Source organism: Palaemon carinicauda, chromosome 32 (genome assembly GCF_036898095.1).
Source record: "Palaemon carinicauda isolate YSFRI2023 chromosome 32, ASM3689809v2, whole genome shotgun sequence".
Lineage (NCBI taxonomy): Eukaryota > Metazoa > Arthropoda > Malacostraca > Decapoda > Palaemonidae > Palaemon > Palaemon carinicauda.
In genome coordinates, this window is record NC_090756.1 from 23349131 (window position 1) to 23370079 (window position 20949).

General features: G+C 38.1%; 1 protein-coding gene across 3 annotated transcripts in view; it reads left to right on the forward strand.

The window, feature by feature from the left end:
- Alg7 (Alg7 dolichyl-phosphate N-acetylglucosaminephosphotransferase) overlaps nt 1–20949 on the forward strand; it is an 81535-nt gene that overhangs the window by 29675 nt on the left and 30911 nt on the right. For all 3 annotated transcript variants that reach the window (XM_068356156.1, XM_068356158.1, XM_068356157.1), the window contains 2 exons: nt 6826–7029; nt 13950–14077. In XM_068356156.1, coding sequence (XP_068212257.1) covers nt 6826–7029; nt 13950–14077 — 332 coding nt within the window. The remainder of the gene's footprint in view (nt 1–6825; nt 7030–13949; nt 14078–20949) is intronic.

The window sequence follows — 20949 nt, forward strand, 5'->3', positions numbered from 1 at the left end:
TTAGGGAACAGAAGTAGCTTCGTTTGATAGGTAAGGTCCCGGAGAGTTCTTGTGGAACCCTTTTAACCACTTTCGAAGCGTTTTCCTCACAGTATCCCTCGACTCGGTCGTTTGGGGATCAAGGCCGAGCAGACGGTGCAACCCTTCGGATCCCAATACCTCAGGGTTTCAGTTGCGATGGAGCAGGGGGCATGAGACCTGCACATCTTGTGGCCACAAAAGTCCCTGCTTTTGTGGTTGCAGTACATGACTGCACACTTCACCTTAGCCTCCTCCTGTAAGGAAAGAAAGAGTGAAATGAGTATGCGGTAATTTATCTCACTGATAAATATTTTCACATGCATTAAATAGCATACATTACTGTTGTTAATATAGCTTAGGATAGTAAGTTAGAAAGGAAATAGGAAAGACACATATCTGTGTTCCCTGTCCAGGCAATTGGTATGACCTCCCCCAATATTAATATGTTTTAATTTCCTTATTAGGGAAAATACAGGGTGGAATAGCTCTAGTACGTAGAGCTGGAGTCAGTGCATACTAACACTAACTCCACCTCATGTAAAATATTAATATTTCTGGGTAATTATTGGTGTTACGATGATCTAGGATACATCAGAATGTTGAAGGAATGCTTCACCTCAACATTTGCTAAGCGGTCTCAACAATGGACTGTGAAAGGATACACAGAGTATGTTGGAAATTCATACTACTGTATTATTATATACCATAGTTTTCTAACTGCTGTATTGTTATACCGCAGGAATACTGGCTACTGTATTGTCTTATACAGTACTGTAGTTCTGCCCGTATACTACCAGGTTAGGCTAGTACCTGGCAGCACTAGCCGACAGAGAGAGAGAAAGAATGGAGAGAAGGAGTACCATATTATTATAGTTTAGTACAATAATTAGGGTTGTAGGGACTACTGTCTCTGCTGCCTTCTTTCCAGAATAAGGATTCAAATGGAAGGGGAGAGAATGTATTGATTCTAGCTTCCATCCAGCCACAATCTCTGTTGCTGGCTACACTGCTTGTTACAGGGTTTGTGGATGGCAGTTCAAGGGAGGACTGAAGAATACTCAAGGTGTAATGGGTTTCCCACCGGCAGCCGTCATGGCCGGCTCAACCTTTCCCGGAGCATTGCTTCCGTTAGGGAGATGGTCGAAGCGGCAACCTAACCGCCTTTGTAGAGCCCGGATGTTAACGCAGTCAGCCCGACAAGAGGGATGATTGTAGAATACTGGCCACAGGGTCTTATATATTACATAGAAAGGAGGCGGCAGGTATGCCTCCTACTTTCGGCTGCAAATCAAGGAAACATAGTTTTCTATACCGGCGCCGTCTTGGCCGGCAGAGGAATAACAATTCCCTATCCTGAGACATTGTCGGATATAAGACATGTCTTCTAGTCCACAAGGGAGAAAGGTGGCGGCAATTGTACTACTCACTTTCGGTTGTGGACTAGGGAAGCCGAGCTTCCTATGTCGGCAACGGTGTAACCGGCAGGGGAATGAGTATTCCCTCATCGGTACCGTGTCCGGCAACAAGACAGAACACCCTGTTACTGTTGTATTTCAAAGCTGGGATACTCACCGGCAAAGAGGATCGACAGAAAACACTATCTCATTCAAGCCGGAGTACACTACTCAATGGCAATGACGAAAGATAGGGTTGTCGCCTGGGCTGGCGGCTCTCAGGGGGAAGGAAGGGTTTATCCTCATTTCTCTAAAAGAGAAGAGTATCAAATTATGATAGTAATTCTAGGAGATATCTATATATCCGACCGAATTAATAAAACGATACGAGAGGTTAAACGGTGATAATGTTACTAAAGTATACTAAAACGCGTTAGGCTAGCCTAACTCGAGTCGGGATCTCGGCTACGCTAGTACCACCGAGGCCCTATCTTATACGATCGAAACGTTTTATCAGAAGAGGAAATATTACATGTGTAAATCTTATCTTCACTAGTATAATTTTGCCTAAATAGTTAGAATTACTTTATAGCTAAATACCGGGGACGTTGTACTACTAACTAAATAAAGCATTTATGGCGTACGACAGCGGTCCTAAAATGGCCGCCTCCGGTGCTGGCTCTGCTCCGCTTAACACACCTTAATTATGTTAATTTAACCCTTTTACCCCCAAAGGACGTACTGGTACGTTTCACAAAAGCCATCCCTTTACCCCCATGGACGTACCGGTATGTCCTTGCAAAAAAATGCTACAAAAATTTATTTTTCATATTTTTGATAATTTTTTGAGAAAATTCAGGCATTTTCCAAGAGAATGAGACCAATCTGACCTCTCTATGACAAAAATTAAGGCTGTTAGAGCAATTTAAAAAAAATATACTGCAAAATGTGCTGGGAAAAAAATAACCCCTTGTGGGTTAAGGGTTGGAAATTTCCAAATACCCCGGGGGTAAAAGGGTTAACTGTGAGGAGGGATCCAAAAATTATACACAGGAAAGATTAACTACTCAACTTTACAGAGGATGAAGATGCTGGAGATTGCATTGTAATATTCCTTAAAAACGGTAACAACACCGAGAGCAACGTGGGAGAACACCGTGCTTAATTGGCTATGTTAAAAGGATCTCGGTATTGATAATGTTTCTTTAAATTTGTATGACTCTTTTAAAATTTTAGGTGTGATTCTCAACAGCAAATTTACTTTTGAGAAACACATTAGGTCTGTGTCTTCTTCAATTGCACAAAAAATTGGCTTATTGAGAAAGTCTTACAAGATTTTCGGTGATCAATCTATTCTGAAGAAGTGTTTTAATTCTTTCATTCTACCTTGTTTTGAGTATTGTTCTCCTGTTTGGTGTTCAGCTGCTGATTCTCATCTTAATTTGTTGGACAGAAACTTACGGTCTATTAAATTTCCTATTCCTGATCTAGATATTAATCTTTGGCACCGTCGTTTAATTAGTTCATTATGCATGTTGCATAAGACTTTTCATAACTCTGACCATCCTTTACATTCAGATCTCCCTGGACAATTCTATCCTGTTCGTAATACTAGGCAGGCAGTTAATTCTAATAGCCAGGCCTTCTCCATCATGAGGCTCAATACTACACAATATTCTAGAAGTTTTATTCCAGCTGTTACCAAGTTGTGGAATGATCTTCCTAATCGGGTAGTTGAATCAGTAGAACTTCAAAAATTCAAAGTTGGAGCAAATGTTTTTATGTTTACCAGCCTGACATGAGTCTTTTTATAGTTTATATATGACATATCTATTATTGACATTGTTAATAGTTTATATAGGACATATCTGTTTTGACGTTGTTACTGTTTTAGAATGTTTTATTGTTAACTTGTTTTCTTCATTTATTTATTTCCTTATTTCCTTTTCTCACTGGGCTAATTTTCCCTATTGGAACCCTTGGGCTTATAGCATCTTGCTTTTCCAACTAGGGTTGTAGTTTGGCTATTAATAATAATAATAATAATAATAATAATGATAATAATAATAATAGTACGCCGTGGTAGTACTAGGAGGGGATCCACCGGGTAACCTTAATAACGGCTCCCCTTCAAATTCACCACTCTTCCTCCTCAGAGCGTAAACTCTATTCGGGGTGAAGATTGCCATGTGTCGTATCAAGAAATACGTCCCCTGATATTATGCGATATCCTTAAAAGTTATATTAAGGGTACTCGCGCCAGGAGTTAGAATTCTGGAAACCTGTGGTTAATTCTCTGGGAGTATCACTGTAGCCAAATATCCCATAGAAAGCTGTCTAAAGGAACCTTCCGTCAGGACGACATGGCTGAGCCCAAAAATAATATTAATAATAATACTAGTAGAAGGCATAGCCTTTACAAATGTCAGCCATGCAGCCTCTGTTTCAATTCTGTGAAACTTAATACATCTTTTCTCCCTAAGAATACTTCTAGAAGTCTTTCCTTTCAATTCTTTTTGACAGATAACACAAGAAAACTCTGAAGCTTTACGAGATTAAAACTGCTCTTAACATTTGAAGATAAAGTTTCTTCAGTGTGCTTATTATCTTGTGGCCTATCAGTCCCACATTTCCTCTGTAAGTTCTAAGCTTGTTTCAACTTAATTCCAGTAACGTTTAATATGTAGATTTTGTGAACTTTTCCGGATGTTTTGCCTACCTGTATGCATTCATAACGGATGCTGAACTCAGTGTTTAGTGGCTTCCATTGTTCACATTTTTGTGCCGGGAAATTCTAGGTCTCTTGAGAAGGTTGTTTAAGAGGTTGCTGTTTTTCCACAAATAATGCAAGTATCATTTTGATCTGTATTTTCACATTTGCCTGCTGATTCAGGTATTCTGCTACAAAAAAGGGATTTTGTCAAAGGAAAAAATCTATTTCTGGGCAAGGGATCTGTGTCGCCCAGTGAAATGCTCCTTAAAGCACCATTTCAAAGGTATAAATACTGCTAAATATACCAGAGAAAAAAGTTGCATGGAATGCTAGGAATATATCCAGCTCGCTCACCCCTAAAGGGTGTCGGTATTAAAACTGGGGCGAGTGATACCACTACCAGAGATCCCTTTCCAATTAGACTTATCCCTCCTCAAAATCCCCCGTTACTACGAGATGTCGTTCGCTACAGCTACTCCCCCCCCCCCCCCCCCACCACCACCGCCACCACCACCACCACCACCACCACTACCTAACCTTCTCCCATCATTCCTTTTTAGCACCCGTGGACGTCGGACGTGTTTTTTGTAGCTCTGTGTTATTTGTTCTTCTCTTGCGTGAATAGGGTCCCATAGTTCTTTTCCTCTCTTGCATGCAGAAGATCCCGGAACTATGTCACATCTTTTATTCTGGAAGAGCGACACAGTTAGAATTTTTTCTTCATATTTCTTTTCTCACAAAAAAAAATCATGGAACAAATAATGTAATTGAAGTGATTTAAATGCTATATGAGAATATTAGGTCAGTTGGTACAAAAAAATTATTACGAAATTTTCTTTATAGCATCCAAAAGATGGCATTTCAAAAGGGATTTGCATCCTAAAATTCATAAGAATTATATAAATAAAATCCATCCATAAAAGAAGGTCTCCTCACTTTCCACACAGACTCATAGATTGTGGCTGTGCTAGAAAGAAAGGCAATTCTTAAATAGCAGGAAAGTCCTGTCTGAGGGCTAGTAAATCATCGCATTTACTTCTTGCCCTATATCGAGTGATATCCTGTTCTGGTACCTCTTAGGTAGGGTTTTAGAGATTCACTCTCTACGGTGGAAGTTGTGGATGACGTATCTTTCTAGTTAGAGCACTTTTCAACAGATTAGGGTTGTAGTGGCTGATGTGGTAACGTCCCTGGCTGGTGAACGCCAGACTGTGTTTCGAGTCCTGCTCAAACTCGTTAGTTCCTTTGGTTGCTGCAACCTCACCATCCTTGTTAGCTAAGGATGAGGGTTTTGGGGGAGGGTATAAGTCTATCTGCTGAATCATCAGCAGCCATTACCTGGCCCTCCTTGGTCCTAGCTTGGGTGGAGAGGTGACTTGGGCACTGATCATATGTATATATGGTCAGCCTCTAGGTCATTGTCCTGCTTAATAGGGCTATGTCACTGTGCCTCTGCCATTCATGAGTAACCTTTAAACTTTTAGGAATGTCCTTATCTGCCTCTGCCAACGAAGCATGTCGGTAGAGTTTGTATCCAAGCTCCATGTGGGAACGTTCTCCTGATGTGATTGCTTTGACACTGCCAACATTTCCTGGTCCAAGTACTAGCTTCCTTTTAAACCAGCAATAACAGCCTCTACATCCCAATGATTTGATATTAGATGTTGTGGTCACCTTCCACGGTCTCATGCGGAACCAGGAAGGAAGACCTATCTGGGGAAGAAAAGAACTTTCCAGTTTGTTTCTATGAGACTTCCTCCCACTGAGGAGTGAGTATCCTTTTTTAAAGGAAGAAATGTTTCTACTGTACAGTACAGTATACAGTATACAGTTCATTCACTTAAGAACAAATAACTGGTTTTAAGAGTAATTTTTTTTCCTAACTATGCAAACCTTTGAATTAAATCTCCCACCTTTACCCTTTAAGTCTTAGGCCTAAATAAAGAAGTGGCTATCCTGTGACAGGTGGGTAGCTGAGGCATCTGTCCCTGTTGTCAACCAACTGCCTTGTTAACGATTCAATGGCCGTTCCATACAAACCCTCGTCCTTTAATTATGGAGATTACTTTGGCGTGAACTGGAATCAGTCGTTGAAATGGATAAACTTTTGAAATTTATTGTTTCAGTCTGCTTATCCAGTAGTGAGATTTTGGTAGAAATATAAGGTTTGTATTTATAAAATATTCTAATTGAAAAAGAAATACCGTATTTCCCGTGTCATAAGACGCTACAAGTGGTAAGACGCACCTTTAAATTAACAAGGCAATTTTAGAAAAAAAATTGTGGATTTTAAAAATTTCTTAGCACAAATCCCTAGTGAGCGACTCTAGCGTGATTATTGTCCATCACAGTAATTTTTATTATTTTGGATGAATTAGGAAATGTTCAAGTTAATATTAATTAGCTATACTGTATACCGATTATCCCAATTTTATTACAGATTCATATAAGAAACCACTAAAGCAGTCTTAGTTTCCACCACAACTACACATTTTGTATGTCAATACCTGGGTGGTTGGGGGGGTCAAACTCCCTTATACAACTTTTTCTCAAGTGTTAAGACGCAGGGTGATTTTGGGGGGCATTTTTCGTGAAAAAAGGTGCGTCTTATGAGACGGAAAATACGGTACTTTTTTTATGATATACATAACAATATTGTATTTGTATTGATGTTTAATATTTTTTTATCTCTTGCAGTCCGGAATCTATGGGCATGGTTAGTGGCTCGGTGTTCCTGATTACTATGTTTTTGTTTCTGGGCGTCCCCTTTGGCCACCACTTCATTAATCGTAGCAGCGCCTTTCCGCACGCAGTGTTTGCCGAGTATCTGACTTCCCTTCTCTGCATCTGTTGCATGCTTTTCCTGGGTTTTGCCGACGACGTTCTCAATTTGAAGTGGAGGTAAGAAAATTTTAAATTTCTGGTTGTTTTGTAATGTGCTCCATTAAAATTCTTCATATTTTACTATGGCTCTTATTTATTTTAAGGTGTTTAGAATATCATTTTCTGAATTGGTTTTAGATCAGTAGAACTTCAAAAGTTCAAAGTTGGAGCAAATGCTTTTTTGTTGACCAGGTGGACATGAGTCTTTTTATAGTTTATACATGACATATCTGTTTTTGGCGTTGTTAATAGTTTATATATGACATATCTGTTTTGACGTTGTTACTTTTTTTTAGATTGATTTATTGTTAATTTATTTTCCATTTATTTATTTCCTTATTTCCTTTCCTCACTGGGCTATTTTTCCCTGTTGGAGCCCCTGGGCTTATAGCACTGCTTTTCCATCTAGGGTTGTAGCTTGGACAGTAATAATAATAATAATAATTGGTTGGACCACCTATTTGGTGGTGACGCTAACATTCATATATGTTGTGGAAAGTGTTTTGTAATGTTCTCGGCAACCTTCATAGCTAATATCCAAGAATGCGATTTCCATTATTCTGAGAGACTGGATCGTCGTTACTGGGTGACCACGGTCCGTGACGATCAGTCTCCAAGAGCCCAGAATATCCAATCTTTGGCCCCTACAGTGGCTTTCATAGGAAATGTTCTTGTTGCCAAGGTGTTAGAGGTAGCTACTTGGCAATCAAATTCAGTTATTACCGCTTTTTTTTAATTTTTTTTTATTTAAGATATGTTTTGAAGTCTCTTGACAACCTTAGTTCCTTGGGTCCCCTGGTTTCAGTAGATCAGGTTGTCAGGCCAGAGATTTGCTTATTGCTTTATTTTATGTATACGATGCTTTGGATTTTGGTATTTTTTATTTAGTTAGGCTTAGAACGTCATTCCTGGAGTTTGGGTACTGGGGTTTGGTATGGCATGGTTGGGTGAGGAATTAGTTTGAGTTAAGAAAATGCCATTTGTTCTAAATCACCAATCGACACAGAGGAAAGAGGTGGATAGGGTTAAGGATTGAACACGTGGGGACCGCGTGGAGACACAAAGGGTCGGGGGACACAAAGGGTCGCACTGGGTGAAGAGAGAGCGCGGCGAGATGTTAATCACGTCGCGACCAGAAATTTACTGGAGGTCGAGACCTGGCCGAGCGCGCTCTCTGACCCCGGGTCACCTCATGGCGCGTATTCCTCCGCCTGAGGTGCCCACTATAGAAAACGGAGATAGGGGAAACTACACAAAATTCTGGTCGGTTGGGAGGAGATCCCAGATACTCCTAAGAAAGTAGTTCGAGGTAAGTACTGTTAGGAAAAATACAAATTACTTAAAATTTGTGATTTCCCTGTCCTGTATTTTTAGACTTTACAGAGTTGAACAGAGGTCGAGGCTCTGACTTATAACACTCTTGGTTCCTTGTTTCTCATATAGTCAGACAGTTACCCGAGACAAGCGACAATGAGTAATGCTGTTGTGCTGGTGTAGAAGCATTGGGCTACGTCATGTATTCCCCCCCAATGGCGCCTCAAGAATATGAAAACTATATCTCTTTTCCAAGAGAAGAATCCCACTGGTGTTTGGTCAAAGACTGCATCACCTTTATTACTGTCAGTAGCATTTACGGAAAAAACCAAGCTTCAATGAAAATACTTTTTCTCCTGGAAGTGTCATTATGCACGCTGTGCTTTTCTTTGCGACTCCACATCGGGTCGATTGGACCAGTAGACTTCCTCTAAAACCTTCTATGGCATGACCGAAGATTACATTTTTTATTAAACTAATCAGTCTGCAGAATATCAGCATACTTCTTATATGATAACGTCGTAATTAGCTATGCCACGCAAGGGTATATACCGTATTTCCAGTGTGATAAGACGCTACAAGTGGTAAAACGCACCATTTAATTAGGAAAGCAGTTTTAGAAACAAAATGAAGATTTTAAAAACTTCTTAGGAGAAATCCATGGTCAGCGACTCTTGCGTGATTATTGTCTGGCACAGTAACTTTTCTTATTTTGGGTGTATTATGAAATGTTCAAGTTAATATTTATTAGCTATATGCCGATTATCCCAATTCTATTACATATTCTTATAAGAAACAACTAAATCAGTCGTAGTTTCCACCACTACTACACGTTTACTCATGTGCTTGAAGTTTCAATTGTTGTTTACATGAAAGCAGCGTTGCCAAAGGTTCTTTATAAAATTTTGGTAAAGATGTAAAATTCTAGTGATATTTCCAAAATTCCTCATATACACTATAGATATTCACACAAAATGTAGTTATTGATTATAGAAATCTATAAATTCTTTTGGGTGGAATACTTTCGCTACTGTTTATGTGATTCTGGGTCTAGTTACTTTTCTGCTAACTTAGTAATACTGCACTCAACTAACAGAAGTTTTTTTTCCAAGGACGTATTCAGCAACTGTCTGTTTGTATTATTTTGGAACTCGGGCAACAAAGTCATTATCAGTATATTACTTTATTACAATATATCAACAAAATATGAGAAAATAGATATATACTCAATAAACAATTATGTCATAGTATGTCGTCTGCTACGAGACCACTAGTTGGCATGTTTACTTGTGGAAGGGGGGTTAGCGAGTCATCAGCTGATTACCAAAAATAAAAAAAATAATAATTTGCTACTGTACTTCATTAAATGAAGTGCAATATAAAAATGAATGAATTTATATTATATGAATGATAATTGTAGGTTTATATTCTATCTCTCGTGAGTTTGAGTGCTTTTAAGTCAATAGTTTGGTGTTTGAGGGGTGTCAAACTCCCCTCTACAACTTTTTCTTAGTGTTAAGACGCAGGGTGATTTTGGGGGTAATTTTTCGTGAAAAAAGGTGTATCTTATGACACGGGAAGTACGGTAATTGCGATGGATTGACTATGTGAAAAGATATATAAGTTAGTTGGGATTGAGCGAGGAGGATGCGCTGGACCAAAGGAAAAGGAAGAATGTGCTGAAGGACCATTGCAGCAACCCCAAATAGGGACAAGCTTGTATAAAGAGAAGAAGATATATTCTTTCACTGTTATTGCCTCTACCCAGAACAAGAGCTTAGTGAAGATTATAGTAAAGTACTGTACTATGTACTATAGTCCATTTTTTTTTAGCAAGTCATATTTGCACCAACTCGCATCGGTGCCCTTTTAGCTCAGAAAAGTTTCCTGGTCACTGATTGGTTAGAATTATCTTGTCCAGCCAATCAGCGATCAGGAAACTTTTCCGAGCTAAAAGGGCACCGCTGCGAGTAGGTGCAAATATGACTTGCTAAAAGAAATGGACTATAGTAACTTTATGAATGGTATAGGGTTGAGGAGCAGCATACCACCTTCCACCTAAGTAATAATTCAGCATAAGATAGAAAAGTTTGTGCTTTCTATGCTGTACACAATTTTGAATATTTCTTGTTCCCTGCTATCCTCCTGTCCCCTTCAATTAATAATCTATTCACGTGACTATTTTAGACTTTGAGTTTAAAGGATACACAAATAAGAGATATCAGATTTCTGAGTCTATTAGGGGTAAACAAGTAAGAGTAGAGGATTTGAAAAACATGAAAAGTTGAAAATTATGCATATTACATTGCATAAACACAAACGACTTCATTTACCTGCTGATATCATAACATTCCATGCCATTGGTATCTTTGAGTGGATCTATGTAGCTTTTTGTGTTAATGAAAATCTTAATACAAATCTCTTTGCTGTGGCGTGATTGGTAACGTCTTTGCCTGGTGTTTGCCAGTCGGGGGTTCGAGTCCCGCCCAGACTCGTTAGTGCCATTAGTGTCTGCAACCTTACCATCCTTGTGAGCTAAGGTTGGGGGGTTTGGGGGAGCCTATAGGTCTATCTGCTGAGTCATCAGCAGCCACTGCCTGGCCCTCCCTGGTCCTAGCTTGTGTGGAGAGGAGGCTTGGGCGCTGATCATATAATATATGGTCAGTCTCTAGGGCATTGTCCTGATTACTAGGGCAATGTCACTGTCCCTTGCCTCTGCCATTCATGAGCGACCTTTAAACCTTTAAAGTACAGTAGTGGGTTTTCTTACTTCAGATGTAAAATCTATTTGACTGTGTAAATTGGAACTTAATACTGCTTTGCTGTCTCTGGTATTTTACATCCAAAATAAAAGGTTTGAGTATCTTGAGACCAAGAATTTACTTTTAATCTTGTATGTGTGACTTTTATACAAGTATGGTACACTATGTTGAATGGTAAACTTGCTAGTAAAAGATATATTTTTCAGTGCTATGAAGATTTAAGAAAGTAACTCTTCAGCAAAGTCTAGGGGATAGTTGTGTTCACGGTCCAGATATACCAGGTCAGCCAGACAGCGTACCGATTTTAAGCCTCTTCTGCGCACCTACGTCATCTGAAGGGGCTTAGTGTTGGCGAGACCCATTAAGAACGTAGATTTATCACACAGTCAATGTAAATAAAACAACATTTTACCTTTGGAAAATATTTTATTAAGTTACAACTTTCATTTTTTTTCTTAGGGCCTCCCTGCATGGTTATCCTTGAGGTTTTCTATACTTTATCAAATTATTAAGATATCACATTCGAAAATATACCGATATGTTAACAAAAAAAGCAATAACATCGTCAGGAACTTCAATACCAGACTTTTAATTTTAAATAAAGCTTTTTAAAACAATTTTTTCCCTCCATGAGAGCTTCCCCGTGTACAGCATTAAAAATTCCCTGCATTATTAACAACTGTGAAAAAAAAAATGACTAGGAGGTGCATGTAATTCCCCCCGATTAACACATGCTATCCAAGTATCATTCCTTAGCACTTCTTCAGTCTTATTTCCTAACTCAGGATATTTTACACAATTTCTTTACAATATATTCACCAATGTATTTAAGAGCTTCTTCCTTAATTACTCCCCCAATATCTTTCTTTATTTCTTTATTTGCTCTCAAAAGGTCTTCTTCCTCGTCTAAAGCATCTTTCTCTAAATCAAAATCTAAATTTCAGAATATCTGCGTTGTTAGGCATATTTCTAACGCTAAGACCCTTTCTTTCGTGATAGATTCATTGTCTGGCTGATTCATGAGATTTTTCAACGGTGGTGATATTACACTTTTCACTTAATACTTCAATTTCCTTTCCTAGAAACATTTTTTTTAGCCGAAATCTAAAGTTCACAGCCTGAGGATGATCATAGTGCCTATCCATTTGCCTTATACACCCAAAGAAATGTTCAAGGCAATCTTGATTTAGTGTTTGTGTAAGTAGGTAGTCAATTTCTAGGACTTTCAATACCTAGTAACCTAGACTTCATGTCATCTTTGTAATCGCCTGGTTTGAAATGAATCGAGCAAACAGTAGCATCCACAACGTTAATTCTGTCTGCACGGCAACATGCATTTATCCCATGGTCTATGTATGGTTTTTCTTTTGGAAAGCGATGGTATTTTATGTTTGAGCTTTTAGTTTTATCATGTCTATTATAACAGCCAAATACTGCGCAGTCACTTGGCATTATTAGTGACGGAATGAATGAATGAATAAAATGATAATGGACACAGCGTCTCCTATTGTTTACATTACCTCTATAGGTAGCTAACCAAGGTAACGGTCCTTTGTTTTGTTTACCCACGTGTGTGAGACGGGGAAGCTTGACGTCACAGTATGGGTGATTCACAGCTTAAGCTGCGCATTGGCTGACCTGGTATATATAGACCTTGGTTGTGTTATAATCATGAACAGAATACTAGATTCAAATCTTGTCAATTTTTTTTATTTGAGTTCACCTTGGAAAAAGGTTACCAAGAACCTTGCACTGCTACGTGAATCGCTGACACTACATTTCAGATTATTTTTATTATTGTTATTATTATTATTATCATCACTAGCCAAGCTACAACCCTAGTTGGGAAAGCAAGATGCTATAAGCTGAAGAACTCCATCAGGGAAAAATAGCTCAGTGACAAAAGGAAACAAGGAAATACATAAACGATATAAGTATTGAAAAATTAAAAAATGAAATATTTAATAAAAAAAAAAAACATTAACAACATTAAAACAGATAATTCATATATAGACTATAAGAAGACATGTCAGCCTGTTCAACATGAAAACATTTGCTGCAAGTTTGAACTTTTGAAGTTCTACTGATTCAACTATCGGATTAGGAAGATCATTCCACATCTTTGTCAGAGCTGGAATAAAACCTCTAGAATATTGTGTAGTATTGAGCCTCATGATAAATAGTTTGTTTATGAGTTGCTGCGTATTGTTATGATGGAAAGTCAACAAGGACAAGGACAATTTCTCCAGCTTTTCTAGAAGTTTTATTCCAGCTGTTACCAAGTTGTGGAATGATCTTACTAATCGGGTAGTTGAATCAGTAGAACTTCAAAAGTTCAAAGTTGGAGCAAATGTTTTTATGTTGACCAGGCTGACATAAGTCTTTTTATAGTTTGTATATGACATATCTGTTTTTGACGCTGTTAGTAGTTTATATAGGACATATCTGTTTTGACGTTGTTACTGTTTTTAGAATGATTTATTGTTAATTTATTCTGATCATGTATTTATTTCCTTATTTCCTTTCCTCACTGGGCTATTTTTCCCTATTGGAGCCCTTGGGCTTATAGCATCTTGCTTTTCCAACTAGGGTTGTAACTTGGATAGTAATAATAATAATAATACATACATACATGTACCAAGGCACTTCCCCCAATTTTGTGGGGTAGCCAACATCAACAATGAAACAAAAACAAAAAAGGGGACCTCTACTCTCTACGTTCCTCCCAGCCTAACAAGGGACTCAACTGAGTTCAGCTGGTACTGCTAGGGTGCCACAGCCCACCCTCCCCCATTATATTAATAATAGTAATACTGTAGTAATAATAATTAATAGTTTCATTTATTGTAATTTATGTTTCAGGTACAAACTTGTGCTTCCTACATTAGCATCACTTCCTCTGTTGATGGTTTACTACATCAACATGGGATCCACGACAGTGGTTGTTCCGAAGCCTCTTCGAACGTGGATAGGCCTGACGCTCAATATAGGTACGTGAGGGATTGCTTCGGGTACTCTGATATTTAAGGATATCTAGAACGGAAGGAAAAGTATGCCCCTATTGGTATGTGCGTGAGGGATTGCTTCGGGTACTCGGATATTTAAGGATATCTGGAACGGAAGGAAAAGTATGCCCCTATTGGTATGTGCGTGAGGGATTGCTTCGGGTACTCGGATATTTAAGGATATCTAGAACGGAAGGAAAAGTATGCCACTATTGGTATGTGCGTGAGGGATTGCTTCGGGTACTCGGATATTTAAGGATATCTAGAACGGAAGGAAAAGTATGCCACTATTGGTATGTGCGTGAGGGATTGCTTCGGGTACTCGGATATTTAAGGATATCTAGAACGGAAGGAAAAGTATGCCACTATTGGTATGTACGTGAGGGATTGCTTCGGGTACTCGGATATTTAAGGATATCTAGAACGGAAGGAAAAGTATGCCACTATTGGTATGTACGTGAGGGATTGCTTCGGGTACCCGGATATTTAAGGATATCTAGAACGGAAGGAAAAGTATGCCACTACTGTATTGGTATGTACGTGAGGGATTGCTTCGGGTACTCGGATATTTAATGATATCTAGAACGGAAGGAAAAGTATGCCACTATTGGTATGTACGTGAGGGATTGCTTCGGGTACTCGGATATTTAAGGATATCTAGAACGGAAGGAAAAGTATGCCACTATTGGTATGTACGTGAGGGATTGCTTCGGGTACTCGGATATTTAACCCTGGATAGGTACGATGGGTCGTTTGCGACCCCGAGCGTCAAAAAAAAACAGGTTTTTCTCATGTGACTCACCCCCGTGACTGAATTTGTGGGTGATCGACCTGCAGGAGGTGTCTCCCCTACACGCTCTAGTAGTGTCCAGATGTGCATTGCTGTAGCTGTACTCCTTCCCCGATTTCTGAGACGCGTCGGGGTCGTTCGCGACCGAGTTTACCCTTCTAAGGTAGTTTGCATAATTATCAAAGTTATTACGTATTATGAAATTGTCGTAGAATGGTGCAACTTGTATAGGTTATCAGTTGTGGAAAGTCTTGGTGGATTGTTTGGCTACCATGTGCATGATTTTTTTTTTAGTTAAAATGTCGTTCATCACCACGAGGACCATTTTACCGCGAGTGCCCCTTTTTCATTTTTTTTCATTTTTTTGCCAAGTCATTTTTCCGTAAGATATTGCCAAATTGGGTCGTAAAACTTTTGCTTGTTTAGTGTTGGAAAGTGTGTCTAGATGATCTGGCTACCCATGCATGACTTTGTTTTTGTCAGATACGACGTAGTTATTGGTATATTGGGTATTTAAATGCGGTTACCAATTTCTGTTTTTTTTCAATATTTGTAAAAATTACTACGTAGTAAGGAATTGTCGTATATTATTCATTTTTTTTTCATGTTTATGTGTTAGAAAGTGTGCCTTGATGGTTGGGCTAACACGTGCATGTCTTTTTTTTTATCTGAGATGCCGTATATTAGAATGTCGGGCATTTTACCGCGAGTGTCCCTTTTTCATTTTTTTTCATTTTTTTGCCAAGTCATTTTTCCGTAAGATATTGCGAAATAGTGTCGTAAAACTTTTGCTTTTTTAGTGTTGGAAAGTGTGTCTAGATGATCTGGCTACCCATGCGTGATTTTGTTTTTGTCAGATACGACGTAGTTATTGGTATATTGGGTATTTAACTGCGGTTGCCAATTTCTGTTTTTTTTTCAATATTTGTAAAAATTTACTACGTAGTAAGGAATTGCCGTATATTATTGATTTTTTTTTTCATGTTTATGTGTTAGAAAGTGTGCCTTGATGGTTGGGCTAACACGTGCATGTCTTTTTTTTTATCTGAGATGCCGTATATTAGAATGTTGGGCATTTTTCCGCGAGTGCCCCTTTTTATTTGTTTTGCATTTTTTTGCTTAGTCATGTTACCGTAAGGAATTGGCAAGTAGTGTCGCAAAACTTATATTTTTATAGTGTTGGAAAGTGTTTCTAGATGATCTGGCTACCCATGCCTATTTTTTTTTTAGCCAGATATGGCGTATATATAAGTATGTGTTCGATTTTCCGGTGATTGCCATTTTTTCGTTTTTTCCCATTTCTTTCAAAATTACTACGTACTAAGGAACTATCACAGAGTAATATTTCATTTATATGTTTATTTGTCAGAAAATGTGCCTTGATGGTTTGCCTAGCACGTGGCTGAAATTTTTTTTTTCTGAAATGCCGTATATTAGAATGGCCATTTTTCCACGAGTGCCCCTTTTTATTTGTTTTGCCTTTTTTTTGCTTAGTCATGTTACCGTAAGGAATTGGCAAGTAGTGTCGCAAAACTTATAATTTTATAGTGTTGGAAAGTGTTTCTAGATGATCTGGCTACCCATGCCTATCTTCTTTTTTTAGCCAGATATGGCGTATATATAGGTATGTGTTCGATTTTCCTGTGATTGCCATTTTTTCGTTTTTTCCCATTTCTTTCAAAATTACTACGTACTAAGGAACTATCACAGAGTAATTATTCATTTAGATGTTTATTTGTCGGAAAATGTGCCTTGATGGTTTGCCTAGCACGTGGCTGAATTTTTTTTTTCTGAAATGCCGTATATTAGAATGTTAGCCATTTTTCCGCGAGTGCCCCTTTTTATTTGTTTTGCATTTTTTTGCTTAGTCATGTTACCGTAAGGAATTGGCAAGTAGTGTCGCAAAACTTATATTTTTATAGTGTTGGAAAGTGTTTCTAGATGATCTGGCTACCCATGCCTATCTTTTTTTTAGCCAGATATGGCGTATATATAGGTATGTGATCGATTTTCCGGTGATTGCCATTTTTTCGTTTTTTCCCAATTCTTTCAAAATTACTACGTACTAAGGAACTATCACAGAGTAATGATTCCTCTAGATGTTTATTTGTCGGAAAATTTTGTTTACTTTTTTTTTGATTGAATATCATCAAATTTTTTTAGCTAAAATATTATATTGTTTTACATTTTTTTTTTTTTTTCGATTTTATTTCCCTTCAAAAAAATTTTTTTGGGTCAGAATTTTAATTTTATAGTCGTAAAATAATCGTCAATTATCCAGCAACCCACCATACAATTTTTATGCATATCCAATAATAATTAGATTAGTAAATAACACCTTGAAATTGACATACCCTTCCTACATTTCAAGTGGCAGATTAGGGAGTCTGAGTCAGTGTGGTTGGCGGCCATTTTGTGGACATATCCGAAGCGTAAGCTGCCCTATCTATATATATTCTTGTTCCCTATAGAATTTGTGATATTTTGGTATATTTTTACCTGCATAAATATCATATTATATATTAAATATATGTATTTTTTTACGAAATTTCTAAGTACTCAAAAAATTACCTTTAGATATGGCCCCTGATATAAATGTAATTTACAAAATAATGAAGATTTTTTTACATATTTCTATTTTAGGATAACATATGTTTATTCCCTAAAAAAATTAGCCACTTCCTATTTCATTTGGGTACCCAAAAAAATTCATGAAATTTGGACAAATATTTTTGGCCAAAAAAAGTTACCCTTTTTTTCTCATTTCAGATCTTCACCTCCATGGGTCTAACTTCATCCAAAATACATCAAGATGTGTCCTAAACATTCAAGAATCAATTCCTAAAAGGAATTGTGTATATATGTATAAACTTTTTTTTTATGAATTTTTATGTCAGGTCTTTTTTTTTTTCTACTTAATTTTTTAAAATATTTATAATAAATAGTTTTTCTGCAGATGAGTAGTATTTATCTTAACAGTTGTTTTAAGCATTCATTGAAGTTTTTTTTGGCAAAAGAAAAAAGGAGGTTACTGCAAAAACTGATTTTTCAAGAATTTTTTTTGGCGTCGGGGTCGTTCGCGTCCGAGTATACCCTTAAAGGGGTGTCCGAGGAGCGTACCTATCCAGGGTTAAGGATATCTAGAACGAAAGGAAAAGTATGCCACTATTGGTATTTACTGTTGATACATGCTTTGTGTCGTTCATTTCTATAATTTGGCACCATTGCTTTGTGGCTTTTTCATATTCCTAGGTGATCATTTTCTACTGAGATGTCCAGCTTCTTTAACTTCGTTTAGCTGCATTTTTCACTTTTTATTCGATGACGATTCTTTCAGAGCAATTTTTTTTTGTGTGTGTGAATGTGTCTCGGTGCTCTGGTTGCACTAATACTTTAGAGTAACGTTGATAATCAGTTGTCTTCTTTAATGTACAACCTATACATATTGGTAAATCTTTAATTGATAACAAGCATATTTAAATTAATTACTGCCTTCATATATGATGTTTATAAGTGAAAACTTATTTAGAAAATTATTTGGATAAGACATGTTGAACAGGCTGATATAATATGTTTTAATTTTGTTAGTGGTTTTGAAATATTTTTTTTTTAATTGTTCATTATTATTCATAACTTTTCAATATTTAACTTAGCCGGTGATTATATAGCTGCAACTCTGTTGCTCGACAGACAACTCTACGGAAAAACTCGCCAGCGATCGCTACACAGGTTGCGGGTGTGCCCAACAGCGCCATCTGTCGACCAGATACCCAGCTCTCAATGTAAACAAAGACTCAATTTTCTCTCTGTCGAGGTGTCGACAAGACGTACTTTACTCGCTGTTGCTAAACTGGAGTTTTTCACATCTATTTGGTGAAGTACTATATTCTAGTTTTGAGCTTTCGCTATGCAGGTGTTTTATCTTCATCTTAAATCTTGAACTCGTTTTGGATAGATTTAATTATGGTGACAAAGAGAGTATGGACTTTCACTTTTAAATGGCCGACCCTTCCCTTAGACGGAAGTGTGTTTAGGCTTTTAGTAATTATCTTATCACGTTATAGATTTTCCTCTATATATTTTTTATCTCCGCCTTTATTAGGCCTCTTCGATTAACTTTCCATTTATTATAAACATATAAAAATAAATTTTAATGTTTTGTTTATATGCGACCTTTCCTGAGAGTAGGCGGTCCTAACTTGGAAACCGAAGTTAATCAACGTTGAGCCCTTTATATCGTAATTAGCTTTTAAAGAGCTAAGGATTTAAAACTTTTTAAATGTAATATTTTATGAAAGAATTTCTTTGATAGTCTTCGTACTGTTTTCAAAGATGAACTAACGTTTAGTTTATTTATGCTACGCAGTTGTTGACGTTCAGGACGTTCAACATGCGCTCTATCGTTACGATAGAGAGAGAGTGTATCACGGTTTCACTTTGCAGTAAGAGTAAATCGATTCTGACGTTTTGTTCATTCTTTCTTAGCTTAAATGTTTTAAATTCTATTTTAAAGGAACTTTTTATTTGAAAAACCTTTCAGTTTTTTCCTTTAGTCAAATAACATGTTTTTTTGACGAAATATTGGGCTCTTCTCTTAGGTGCGAAATCAAGAGAGAAAGAGAGAGAGATAGAGACGGAGGGAGAGAGAGGAGAGAAAACGTTCCGTTCAAGCGGGTAACGTTGTTCTCGAGTTACTCTCGTCCCTAGTCGCTGTACGGGGAGGAAGGATAAAACGTTTTTAGTTTTTTATTCTCGTCCCCAGGCTATGTGCGGTGAGAGATTGAAAACGTAGTTATATGAACTAGTGTTTAGTCTCTTTCCCAGCCACTGATTTTTTTATCTTAAAATATGTTTTCTGTTTTTTGCTGGTATTAATGAGCTTGCATTATACGACTGATTTCGCAATTACTACCTTTTAATGAAGGGTAGAATTGCTTGTTTCAGGTAGAAATCAGTAAAAGTTTCGATTTCAGTGAAGTAAGTGCAAAACAGAAAATCGAAGTGATAAAGTGATATGCGCAAAATGTTACAGTGTTGCGTCCGAGGGTTCGTCTGTTCGTGCCTGTCGTTCACCTAGTCCGGGACCTCTTGCATGCTCCCAAGCCCAGGGGAGAAGTAATGTCAAACGACTTATGGGTTCGAGAGGCCTTGATCAACGAACAGACGTTTTCCCTCTATGGTATCGGGTGTATCTTACCAAGATCTCCCCTACCATAAGACGAGAGAGACGTTGTTTCTCCTCGTCATCCGAAGGCTTTTCGCATAAGAAACCTGTCACAAGGTTTCGAAGCCCTTAAGCGAAAGTCAGTCCTTTCAGGACAGGTCCAGCGTCCTGATTACAACCATTAGGACAGCTCTGACCCTATGCAGTCATCGGATAACTGGTCGCCGCCTAACAAAAGCGTAACACAGACTCCGAGAGTCTTTTTTTGTTGGCAAAGTGTTGCGGTCACAGACGAACCTCGTCTCTTACCACAACCATTTCCGTTGATCCTTAATGGGTTGTATGGCAAGACATGCAGTATATGCTTGCCTCCCTTATGGAAGACTATTCTGCCGATTAGTCCGTTGAGTCTAGCCGTTTATCTCATCGATATCCTGGCTTTCAGCCAACCTAACGTTCCTTTGTGCTTACTGTTGACGTTGGCGTAGCTTAGTCACGTCAGTCAGGTTGTTGAGAACCACACTCGATGCGGTCTCGTGTGGTTTTTCAGCCGCATTTGGACGTTAGGCCACTTGCTGATGCTCCTGTTGACGTTCAAGACGTTCACTAACAATCGGAGTTGACTTGTTTTGACGTTGTGCGTCAACCTCCGCATTCTAGAGTTGTTTTGACTGCTCAGTCTAGGCAGTCAAAGCAGTCTCGAGTGGACGCTGTGCGTCCTCACGCACCTGTTGTGGTTGACAGTTCAGTTGTTGACAGTTCACAGACTGTCAAGCAGTTACATGACGTTGCGTTCTGGTCCGCTACTAATGCACCAGTGAGTGTGGACTCTGCTTGTAAAGCATTGCCACCACGGTAGGTCTCTCCCTTGCTTGAGACTCAGCTTTTATCGGACAAGGTTCC